At 42.1% G+C, this 12,461-nt stretch overlaps 1 protein-coding gene across 6 annotated transcripts; it reads left to right on the top strand.

The window, feature by feature from the left end:
• Positions 1-349: 349 nt before the first annotated feature.
• Positions 350-11,559, top strand: fam151b (family with sequence similarity 151 member B). Of its 6 annotated transcripts, XM_037259551.1 has the most exons (6): positions 350-366; positions 5,981-6,479; positions 7,652-7,811; positions 7,882-8,099; positions 8,827-8,962; positions 11,209-11,559. In XM_037259551.1, exons 2-6 carry the CDS (start codon positions 6,365-6,367, stop codon positions 11,369-11,371), a joined length of 792 nt encoding a protein of 263 aa, XP_037115446.1. In that variant the 5' UTR covers positions 350-366; positions 5,981-6,364; the 3' UTR covers positions 11,372-11,559. The 6 variants fall into 6 exon arrangements, with proteins under 6 accessions (XP_037115446.1, XP_037115447.1, XP_037115449.1 ...); XM_037259552.1 differs by lacking the exons at positions 350-366; positions 11,209-11,559 and adding an exon at positions 10,745-11,153 and having other exon boundaries at positions 5,820-6,479; XM_037259554.1 differs by lacking the exon at positions 350-366 and having other exon boundaries at positions 5,822-6,479; positions 11,296-11,559.
• The last annotated feature ends 902 nt before the right edge of the window (positions 11,560-12,461 follow it).

Genomic DNA, 12,461 nt, shown 5'->3' with positions numbered 1-12,461 from the left:
CGGGAAATTACACTTCCGGCATCGATATCGGATCGATATCGGGTAGTTTTGGGCAGGAAATACTTGGTATCGGATCGAATCCAAAATCATTGGTATCGCCCATCCCTATTAGACATCCACTGCAGTAGATGGGAGTGGCGGTATCACTAAGAGTGTGCGCAATACAGTACAGTACAGTATAGAGCGCACGGAACATACGCACACACAGCACAGGGCAGGCGATAAAAAGTGCAGTGGGACACCATGGAAAAATATTTAACAGGGTTGAAAAGAACGGCGGAGAGAGACGGAGATAAGAGAATTGAGAGTGACACAAAAGCTAAGACAAAGAAATATGACGAAGCGTACGTAGCGCTCGGCTTCAGTGTGACTACGATGGGAGATGAGGAAAGACCGGTGTGTTTACTGTGCCTTACAATGTTGGCAGCGGACAGTATTAAGCCAAATAAATTAAGGCGGCACTTAAAATCATTGCACCCCAATCACGCTGATAAGATGCTTGAGGTTTTTCAGCGAAAACGGGCTAAACATTGCCAACAATTATCCCACTTTGTAAATGCTACTTCAGTCAATCAGCAAGCACTATAAGTATCATATAAAGCAGCGTACCAAATTGCTCAGTGCAAACAACAACAACAAAACACCATTGCAGAAGAGGTGATACTACCTGCAGCCGTGGATATGGTCTCTGTCATGCTGCCTCATTTTGATTTAAAAAACCCACAAATTGTTTTATTCATTTTTGTTTTGTAGGTTAAAATGTTTCATATACTATTGTGCTCCTGAGTTAATGTTGCTGGTTACTTTGAATTGAATATTATTTATTGCTGTTATTTAATTTAATATTCTGTATGTTGTTGGATTCGGTCCACAATTTAGAGAGCGCTATCTGCGCCTCACGGCAAAAGCCATTGCCAATCACCTGTTATCCAATTCACTCACTGCGTGCTCGTTTAATTTCTTCAGATTTAGGAAAATGCAAAGACACTGAAGCAGAAATTAGACTTACACAGGTTGGTTGAGTTCAATCATAATTCTTGTTAAGAAAGCTCTGTTTTCAGGAAAGTACAATACAGCGCTAGGCCTTTCAAGAGCAGAAAGTCTCCATTCAGAAAAGGCAACGTTCAAGGTTCTTTGGTTAGCTTATATTCAGTTGCACAGGCCGGTGTGGGGCGAGTTTGATGGGTGATGAGTCGTTGGGGTGGGGCGAGTTCGCAGTAGAGTTTGATTCAATGGGAGTGGGTGCTGGTTCTGGACGATTCGGTGTGTGTGTGGGGGCTGTTGTCTTCCATCCCGTCTTTCGGCCTTGGTGATCATCTTTGGCCGAGTCCTTGGCTGTCTCCCTCTGGCACCAGCTGGTTTTTATCTCCAAGTGACCTTCCTGTAAACATTCTCCTCCATCCTTGCACATATACTGTCGGACCTCATTCTTTCAATTTTGTCATTTTGTACGAATTTATGTGAGCTTTTGGCTGTCACATCATTAATCTATTACTGTTCCCTGACTATGCAAAGTTAGTTCTTTTGATACTCCATGTCTTTGCTCACATCATTATATTCTTAGTTTAATCATGCTTCCCACCATATCTTTTCTTTGTTAGGCAAAACATTTCCCTCTGTGCAGAGCGTTCAGTAGTAATCGAAAAGCTGGTGTCTCGCATTAGGCGACATATGACGTTTAATCAAAACACAAGATATAATCAAGTACTGTACGGTCAAGACGACTCTGGCCGTGTCCATGATTTAGAGTACAACATCAGGCATGCATTACACCAGTGGTTCCCAAACTTTTGCAGGCTGGCGCCCCCTTTGGGTCCCCAGTGAATTCCTAGCGCCGCCCCCCCCCCCAGGCATCTATATAAATAAATAATACATTTATATAAATAAATAAATAAATAAATAATGCATTTATAATATCATTACCATTACGTTGAATTAGTGGGAGCACTGAGTTTGTTTCTCAGAAACGAGCCGGTCCCATCTAGACGTAATCGGAGACAATGACACCCGAAGTGATTTAAGGTTTGTCTTTTATTGCAGGATGCTTGGTCTCCATGTGTTGAAGCAGTTTTGAATGCTTCACTGCCTGGTTAGTTAGCCTGTCGCCACATATTAGCTTTGCGGGCTCGACTGGGGAAACGTCACGTGACCGGGACGAGTGTCTTGACCTGAATTAATTGATCGTCGATAAAAAAAAAAATTCTGTGCAGCTTGGCGGCCCGGTACCAAGTGACCCACGGACCGGTACCGGTCCGCGGCCCGGTGGTTGGGGACCACTGCCCTAACCAGCTCAACACAACACGGCGCGTTCTGGCGAGTCCCCAATTTCATGTTGACTTGAACTCAAGATGATGTTGACCGCCTGAATGCGGTTTTTATTATAAGATAAAATTCGGAACATTACAAGCTTGAAATTACAAACCTGAGCTTTTGCTTTTGTAGTCTATGCTGTCGGATCTGACTGGGCCAGAGCGGCGTGTTGTGTACAAATCGACTGCCGCCCCCCTACCGCCCCCCTACCGCCCCTTTCTTCCTCACCGCCCCCCCAGATCTTTCCACCGCCCCCAGGGGGGCGGTACCGCCCACTTTGGGAACCACTGCATTACACAGTTCCTTAAGGGTCATTAAGCTATTTAAGCAACATATCAAAAGACATTTATTTTGCAGTGCACAGAAATACATATTGAATCGTGAAGTTGTAGCAACCTCTGTTATTATCTTATATCAAAGAATGTCTAGTTATGTCTTCTTTTGGTTGACTCCATGAATATACTTGTCTGCTTATATACTTTATCCAAAGAGATGTGAGCGTATCTGTTATTGTGGCTAGGCGGGTTTTGTGTCTTTTGACCCTATTCCTTCAATGTTTATTATTTTATTGTATTTTTTCAGCATCAAATCCTGCAATAACATCCTGCTCCCCACACCCTTTTTGAATTGTCTACACTATTTGTACTGTGTCCTCTCTGCATCCATTGCAGCCTGATCATCCTGGAAGAGGGATCCTCCCATCTGTGGTCTCTTCTCAAGGTTTCTCATTTCCCCTAGTTGGAGTTTTGAGTGTTTCCTTGCCCTCCTGGGAGTTTAAGATCAGGGGATGCCTGAGAATATTTGTCATTTTTCACACGTCCTGAGTGTTGTTAGTCACCTAAATGTTGAACCGAGGCTGTGATGTACCGAAGTGAAATTCCTTGTTTGGCACGCCCAAACATCCATCGATCCATCGATCCATCCATCCATTTTCTGTACCGCTTAGTCCCCACGGGGGTCGCGGGTGTGCTGGAGCCTATCCCAGCGTCATCGGGCAGTAGGCAGGGGACACCCTGAACCGGTTGCCAGCCAATCGCAGGGCACACAGAGACAAACAACCATTCGCACTCGCACTCACACCTAGGGACAATTTGGAGTGCTCAATCAGCCTACCAAGCATGTTTTTGGGATGTGGGAGGAAACCGGAGTGCCCGGAGAAAACCCACGCGGGCCCGGGGAGAACATGCAAACTCCACACAGGGAGGGCCGGAGGTGGAATCGAACCCGCACCTAACTGTGAGGCGGATGTGCTACCCAGTGCTTCACCGAGCCACCACGCCCAAACATGGCAAATAAAAATTCTTGAATCTTGAATAAAATGGCAGTTGGTCAAGAATGTTTATAGTTTAAATAATTATAATTATTTTTTTTAATTTCAGGCAAAGTGATGCACATTGAATCTGTTCTGTTAAAGTTATTCTTCATTGTAAGTTGATCTTTCTTTTTTTTTTATTTGTTTTTGTTTTCTTTAGTGTGTGTGTGTGTGGGGGGGGGGGGGGGGGCGAAATGTTTTCTTCTCCCTTGTGGGTGCATCACAGAAAATGATTGAGAAGCACTGTGTTAGAGCAGGATAGAGCCAGCCTGACACATCTGGGCCGTATACTCGTACAGTGTTCCCTCACTTGCTGTCTTGCTATCACTCGCGGGTGATACATTCCAATATACTTTTTAACCTCTTTTTTTTCAGTCTCCCCACTTTAAAGTTCAAACAAATTTTAATATCAAACCAAGAAAACTTGAAAGCAGACTTTTTTTTAATTGTGGCTTCATTTTTCAAGGGGGAAAAAAAACTATGTAAAGCTTCCTGGCCCTGCGTGACAAAGAATACTTACCGTGATTTCCCATGTATAATGCGCAAAATTTAACTAATTTATTGTCCTAAAATCTGGGGTGCGCATTATACATGGGTACAACAATTTTTGAAGAAAATCTCCCTCGAAATAAAACTTGAAATCACCTTTCTTCTTGTTTGTTGTCAATCGCGCATCGCATTCAGCCATCCTGCCCAACACACTTAGTCAGTAAAATTCATAATTGACGACACATCGTTTGATGCGATGGTGCAATCCTTGATGGTGTGTTATTGTCAAATATTGTTTGTTTTTTAATCTCCATCGCAGACCGGATATCATACGGAGGCCGCCATGACAGTATGCGCAGAACGGATGCGCAAGACACGTCAGCTATATAAAGAGCGAGAGTTCAGTTCTCTACCAATGTTTGTTGTCAATCGCGCATCGCATTCAGCCATCCTGCCCAACACACTTAGTCAGTAAAATTCATAATTGACGACACATCGTTTGATGCGATGGTGCAATCCTTGATGGTGTGTTATTGTCAAATATTGTTTGTTTTTTAATCTCCATCGCAGACCGGATATATAAAGAGCGAGAGTTCAGTTCTCTACCTATTAGTTTCAATTCACAGTTTAATTAGCAGTTTCAATCAGCAAATAACAAAATGCGTATTACAGGTAATATTTTATTTCACAACACTTTGCCTTGTTCCTTTCTTCTCTGCTGTTCACTTCAAACACGCTCCATACGAACACAATGCTCTCGTATCAGACGCTTGCTCGATCACCTGCTCGTTTGCTGTCACAATGTACCCTACACAAATCCGAAACATTTGGTGCGGCTCCGAGTCACGACGAGGGGCAAGTTTTGGTTTCCAAGGGTGTTTTTATTCCTCTTCAACTTCTCTCCCATACAGAGCCGCCTTTTTCACATGTCCGCACGTCACTTTCCTCTCTTTTCATTTTAACCTAACTGATCGCGGTGGTGCCTTTCTGGGCAGTCGGAGAAATCAACGCCAACAAAAAAAATACATCCAGCCTAGTTAAATCACCAGAAAGATCACCATGACAATTGTGAACACACAGAAAGATAATAAATAACTGGAACATCACTCAAATATTGGTGATCCCGTTGAGAGTCTCACATATTTCTTCGCTATCGAGTTTGCTAGCGCATGCGCAGTGATACTGACCGGCAGAATAACATCCGGTTGTTCCCAAAGATGATCTTTTTTCTGAAATAATTTTACGTTTACGGACTTAAGTAGGAATCAAAATTTGGGTGCGTATTATACATGGGTACAGGCTTTTTTCCAGCATCTACATGCCATTTTTAGGGTGCGTATTATACATGGGGGCGTATTATACATGGACAATTACGGTACTCCCGAAATCTAATCTATGTGGAAAAATTGTGGCCTACTCTACCTTGCAGAAATTCTTTTACTGAAATTTTATTTAAATTTAGTTTTGTAGTTGCTGTAGTGTTTTTTAATTTATTTTAAAGTCATTCAGAAATTGAATTGAAAACCAGAATGAGACCCACACAGACACGGGGAGAACATGAAAACTCCACATAGGAAGGCCAGACTCAGAATCAAACCCTGAACCTCTGAATTGTGAGGTAGACTTGCTAACCAGTGCCCAACCGTCCCACCTTGAAATGGAAATTGTATGGATAAAAAAGAACGTTTCCTTAATCTATTGTATAATTTGTTTAAATTGTATTTTTTTATATGTATAATGGCATTTTTTGTTTGTTCTGAATTTGCACTATTGTGATGTGTGTTCTGTCGTAGTTAGCGTTTGTATGTGCAATTTGTTCACTATAAGATTTAGAAAAAAACAAAAGATTCTATTTCCGTGTTCCTGCAGGACTGAACCATTCCGGAGAGCGGGTGTGGATTAGGGTTTCGAAGGTTTACCATTTTGCGTGACACCAGGAAAGACTAAAATAACTTTATCCACCACGGAAACGATCATTTTTGCTGATGTGAAACTTGGATTAGTATGTTATGTATATACTTGTTATTTTCTTGTCAGTCGTGTGCAGCCAGTGGAATCTTCCTTAAACCCTGTCCATACCGCGGTCGCCGTTGTGGAGTGACGTCACATCTGTCCGTGAAGTCGAGGTCGTCTTTATTTCTCGACTTTGCAACTCAGACCTTCCGGTTCGAAGGGGCGTTCAAGTGCACTTTTCTTAGTTGAAAGTCGGAGAAAGCCCGACCTCCTGTAATGGTATAATTTGATGTTAAAACGATGTGTGAGCAGGCGGCGGAGTATTTTCAGGGTCAGCTAAAGAAGAGAGACGCTGCTGAGCTGCGATGGTCACACGCAGTGAACAGCAGAAGCAAACTGACCGAAGCTCTTCAAGGTGGGACATCTGGTTTCTCTTAGCAACGTCCCATAAATTCGCTAGTCACCAAGTGTAATTTATGGGCATTGGGATATGCTCCATATTGGCTGTTAAGCATGCTTAACAGTACAATCAGAACAACCCACATACATGATCAGTCAACCCTGAATACATGAGACAAAAAAAATCTGTAATCTGTGTTTCCTGCTTGGATAGGCTCGAGCACCCCCGCGAACCTCATGAGGATAAATGAAGATTAATGACTTGTAGAAAAGGGAGGCAGGTTGAAGCAATTCTGCTTATCTAGTCCCATCCCGATTTCAACCAAGGATTTACACTTCCAGACCAGTGCCGGCTCTACGCAGGGGCAAGAGGGGGCAACGCCCCCTCAAACAGATGTCCTGCCCCCTCGAATCAAACTTTTAGAAGTGAAAAATCCGCTGATAGAAACACACGTTAATCAGCCCCCTCTCTTCTCTCATGTCGGTGCAGTGTGTGTGCTCACACAGCCTGCTGTCAGGACTCCGCGCCCCTCCGTAAACATCCAATCACTGTGAGTATGCAAATGAGGCAAGACGCAGCCAGAGTGTCAAGTTACAGTCAGCGCGGTAGGAGTTGGAAGAAGCAGTAAAAACTCCACCAAACTCGTCGTAATGACCCGTGATATAACTAATGATTAACGACAACTCAAATAATAGTTAATATAACATTCATATTATATGTTGCCGCCCCCCCCCCCCCCCCCCCCCCTGAGAGATTGCCACCTTATTGTGGTCAGGGGGGTTGCGTGCCTCAGTGACCCTAAGAGCAATACCAGCAGAAGCTTTAATCTTCAGGTGGGACACCGAAGCTGGACAGGTTTTAGTGTAGAGGCCTGACAGAGTACAATCCACTTCTCCAGGTTGAGATCTGGACACACAGCTAACAACTGCCGTGAAGAAAAAACACTAACAGTGTTAAAAATGTGTAAAAAAATAAATAAAATAGTAAGTAAATCACTCAATAGTAAGTGGGAAAATTGTCGCCCCCTGAGATGGATAAAAAAGGGAGATTTTGTCTGCTTAATTAATATTCCACAAATGAAAGAATCACAACGCTGTGTTTCAACCATTTGGGTTGCACAGAACATAATACAAAGAAAATGTAGGGGTTGACTTAAACCTTTTAAATCAAACTCCTTTTGCACTAAGGTCCTACTCATATGATTGAGGCTGACATAATTGTAAGAGGCTATGACCCTAAGGAGCCAGTCATGGGCCACCCTCCTGACACTGACAGTGACATCACATTGAAAGAGTGGCTTGAATGTGTCACATTGCATGACAAGGGGATCAAGCTAGACTTCAAGAGGTGAGATTACATTCTTTCTAATTTGTGAGAGCTGACATGATGTTTACCCAATTTTCGTGCTTCCATGCAGCCTGGAGGCGGTGTCTCTTTCCGTGGCCCTGTTGCAGCAAGCGTTGGTTCAGATGACCTCTCCTGTGTGGGTCAATGCCGATATCCTTCCAGGACCTGGAATTCCGAACAAACCACTGGAGCCTCAAGCTTTCTTGGCAGCTGTAAAGTCTCTTCCCACTAATATTGTACTCTCCCTTGGCTGGATCACAAAGTGGACCACAGGGACTGACAATCCAGGTGAGGGTGCATCTTGGCTATTATCGTGGCTGTTTGATGTTAGGGTATGTGTATTTACATGTCTATATACCACAGGCTAGGATAAGTAACTGCTGAAATATTAATTGTGCATGTTTTCCTCATGTGTACGTTACATGATGTGTCAGCATCCTTTTTTCCGTGTTTCGTCCCAAAAGTCACTGACAGATGTATTATTCATTCACTTTCAGTCGATCGATTTCTGTATTTTGCATTTGATGGGTTTTCAATGCAGTAATGCTGTTAGTTTGTCATGAATTTGTTGGTTCAACTAATTACTGCATGTCTATTCACATTTTCAGATCAAGACTGGGGCTTTGAAAAAATATTATTCACCTAAGTTAGCTAAGCATAGCTTGCTTCATCTATGCTATCGACATTAATCAAGTATACATGTAGAATGGCGTGATTATTGTGGGAAAAGTGAGCCAAAAAAAGCATCCGAGTAGGGCAGTCTGGTATTGTATTTCACTATTTGTTTTCTATTTTATAAGTCCTAAGTGAGTAAAGTGTTATTATAGTACATCAACTTTGGCAAACTTTGTAGATGCGCGCTAACCACTGTCAAATTAAAATACAATACCTCTTTATTTGTATAGCGCTTTCACAACAGCTTTCGCCGTGAGGATGTTAATGAAATAATCGACCCAATCATTTCAATCGACGTAATCAATTCTAAGAGTAAATATGACATAACCGATTTTTTTAGGTTACAGTTGGGAAATGGTGCATGAGATGCAGGACATCTGTCGAGGCTTGGAACATCTTGTCACCTTCCCAGTACGGGCGGCCCTTTTGGCCCAGTCTGTCTCTCAACTCGCATGGCTGCTGCAACAGTCAGACAGGTGACATCTCTCATGCACACTTTATTTGCTGTTGTTGTAATGTTTATTAAGTAGAATAACTGCTACAGATACAGTGAATCATATCACCCCAAATAGATTTTTATTTAACCAAATAAAACCAATTGAGATCAGCTCATTTGAGAAGCGTATATTCAGCATTATCCGTTCCAAAACCAGTCTCAACGTGTGTTTTGGATCATTGGCGCATCAATAGTGTTGCAGTTTTATCAGTCAAGCTGTTGATTTGAGGTGAATTTGACAAATTTTCAACTCGGGAACCATCAAGATGTGTGAGAGAACATTTTTGAACTTTTGACAATAACAACAACAATGGTGACCAACAGACAATGATCCCATGCATATAGTGGTTATGGAATGCATAAAGCATCTTCTGGAATGGCCATCCCAATGCCCAACCCTATGTAATGTATGTAGAAATTATGTTTGTGCCTGAAAACCAGGTACATGATCAACCAATCCTGCTGAAGAGTAGTCAAATGTAAAAATTATTTAAATTCTGTTGCATCATTCTACCATTCAAAATGATCTGATCAACTCATTCATTAAAAGCCGCAAATTAATGCAACGTGTATGCAGTGGCGAAGCCAGAGGGGTGGCTGGGGTGGCAATTACCACCCCCATCAAAGCCCTTGCCACCCCTGGTGCCTCTCCGCTGAAAATGGCCATGTTTTCTCATGCATTTCCAAATAAAATTCCAATTTACCAGCGCACTTTAATGCATCCTTAGCAGAACAGGCGTGCGTGCCGCACTCTGGCCGTTCAGAGGGAGGGGGAGAGACACACAGAGTAGCGTCAGGAAAGAAGAAAACCCTGTTGATGCAGGTGAATGTACGTCTTAAATTGGTAAACTAAAATCAACCAAGGCAATGTAATTTGCTAGTAGAGAAAGCGCTGGACTGTTTAACTTAGATTTAACTTAAATTATATGTGGCTGTCCTGTTCAGCTGACTGACTGCCGACCCAATGAGTGCAACAATTGCGAAAAACCTTGTTTCAAACACCAGTTTTACCGCGCAGATAGAGAATTACCTCAAAATAGTTTCCTATAAGCAAGCATGAGGTTCATCAAACAAGATGGCTTTTAAGAAGTGAGAAAAGTGCAGAGAGACCTGCTACTTGTTCCATGAATTTTTTAGGTTAAGTAAAATTTCTATTGTGATTCCAGTTAGCACAGCAACCTGTGAAATACTAAGTTCCTCTGCCCTTAAATTAATCAAAACCCACATCAGGACAACAATGGCAGATGATGGATTGTACCCTTAATATCAATAAACAGTTTGCTTCATGTCACCACAACCGCAGAATTTTTCTTTTTTGAATGCTTGTGAACTTGAGGTAACCTGGTTGTGAACACAATGTATTGTGAACATGATTTTGACGTGTGAAGTTCAGTTTTTGTTTGTACACAATGTATCATTGTTGTATATTAAACTGTCTTGTATATTGAATATTGTACAGCCTGTATATTTTGTAAAATATCGATCCATCCATCCATCCAGTCCCCACGGGGGTCACGGGCGTGCCGGAGCCTATGTAAAATATACATATTTTGTAAAATATATATTTATAATTGTGATTGTATGGTTATCCTGGCCACCCCAGCTTCTGCAGCCCCCCCCCACCCCAGTGAAAAAAAACCTGGCCCCATCACTGCATGTATGCTCATGAACTTTAGTATAATGTAACCTTTGCAATGTAATTGTGCAAACTGGTATTATTTAGTTTTGAAATTAAGTAAGCAGACACTTTGCCCACATCTAGCCTTGACAAACATCTAGTGAGCAAGTGGAACAACAAGGCAATGTGTTCTTGGGCCCACAGACTGCGTAGGCGGCTCAAACTGTGCTTCCTATTGTGATTTAGGTGAGTGGTGCAGCACAAAGCAGAAAAGGTGAAAGTAGATGAGTGCGATGATTCATTCAATCAGTCACGGTACAGAAACAGCTTAGTTTTGCCAAGTGAGGTCTCACAGGAATACAGCTACAGCATATGAATTGTGTACAAACCTGTCCCTCCATCATTCAGATATCGATGCAGTTTTGTTATCAAAAGGTCCCATCAGTTACTTGAGCAACATTGGGGAAGCCTTCTCTATTAATTAATGCATGAGAGAATTACTGTATGTGTTACAATTGCCCCATGATGTGCTTGTGCATATTAAAAAATTTTGAACAATGAATTGTTTAAAAGAAATATATATATATATACACTTTTGTCTTGTGCAGGTATTCTCTAACAGTGTGGACTGGACAGAATGACAAATTTAAAGTAGAGGACCTGCTACCTTACAGAACATGTTTTGATGTCAGCAGGATCTGCTACGACCTACCAGAGGCGCTAAGGGTGGAACTGACAGACTTTACAAGATCAGACATGAGGAATCATTAGTCATGCTGAATATGGGAACCTCGACACCTCTGGATGTTCACTGTGCCACTTCTAAATTCTATTATATACGTAAATGAAATAATAATAATCCTTATTTGTTGTGTTTTGCAATGCATTTGGTTATGCTAAAAGTGCCGCCTTGACAGCGTCCATGCTAATCTCTGCTCCATTATTTCATCTTTTTTTTTTCAAAGAAAATAGTCAGGCAGGGACGTGCGGTTGGGGTTGGTGAGGCACTGACTCAGAGTCAGATTTACAAGCGTACTGTATGACGCTAAGGCACTGACTCACAAGTCAGATTTACAAGCATACATGGTTGTTATCCCATTCTTGATTCGATTTAATAACATTTTAAACACACCACTGCAGTATTCTTACCTTTACTTGTAAATGAAGTCCATTCTCCTGTCCTTCTGGACGAAGATCTCGATGACTTTGTTGTAGAAGTCCTCCTTTTTGTCCTTTGAGTTTTACAAGTCTCTCTTGTAAAAGGCCCGTAGTTTGAATAAATCCTCGCAAATCTGGCGTTGGTCTTCCCTTACTTATGATTTCTTGCTTTGACTGAAAGTCAAGTTTTGAAAAATTTCTTCTCTTCGAGATTATATCCTCCATTTTCAGGGAAAATAAAGCCAAATAGCAACGCGTTAGCACCGAATGTTGTTGGTTGTTTTTCTTTTCTTTTTTTTCTTCTTAATTTACTCTCGCATTTACTCGTGTCGTGAACTATTAGCCGCAGGCTCACTATCGCCCCATCTTTGAGGCAAAGGTACTGGCTGCCTCAAGGCCCGTATTTTCCCGCTGACTGCAAGCACGCGCCGTTTGCACGCGCTCAGTACAGTGTGTGAGTGGTGCACACTCTCACACGCACGCCCTGAGAGGCACTACCTGTCACTGCCTCAGCCTCCATGATTCTTGACTCCCGTTGTTATTTGAACAAGAAATACAGCTATTTTGACTATGAAAATGATCCAAATGTATAGGAAACACACCAAAATTGCATTAAAAGCATAGACCACAGGACAGATATTATATTATGTTTTATTATATTATTCATTTTTAACAACTTATGGTGACAGCTGAGGAAACCATG

Source organism: Syngnathus acus, chromosome 9, assembly GCF_901709675.1.
Source record: "Syngnathus acus chromosome 9, fSynAcu1.2, whole genome shotgun sequence".
NCBI lineage: Eukaryota > Metazoa > Chordata > Actinopteri > Syngnathiformes > Syngnathidae > Syngnathus > Syngnathus acus.
Note: the sequence above shows the minus strand (reverse complement) of the source record. Positions and strands in the feature narration are given on the sequence as shown.

Bases quoted from the DNA above. Each gene is read 5' to 3' on its own strand.
- fam151b (XM_037259551.1), top strand. From the start codon at position 6,365: ATGTGTGAGCAGGCGGCGGAGTATTTTCAGGGTCAGCTAAAGAAGAGA. The intron at 6,480-7,651 runs GTGGGACATCTG...TTTTGCACTAAG, and splicing joins ACTGACCGAAGCTCTTCAAG to GTCCTACTCATATGATTGAG. The intron at 7,812-7,881 runs GTGAGATTACAT...GCTTCCATGCAG, and splicing joins ATCAAGCTAGACTTCAAGAG to CCTGGAGGCGGTGTCTCTTT.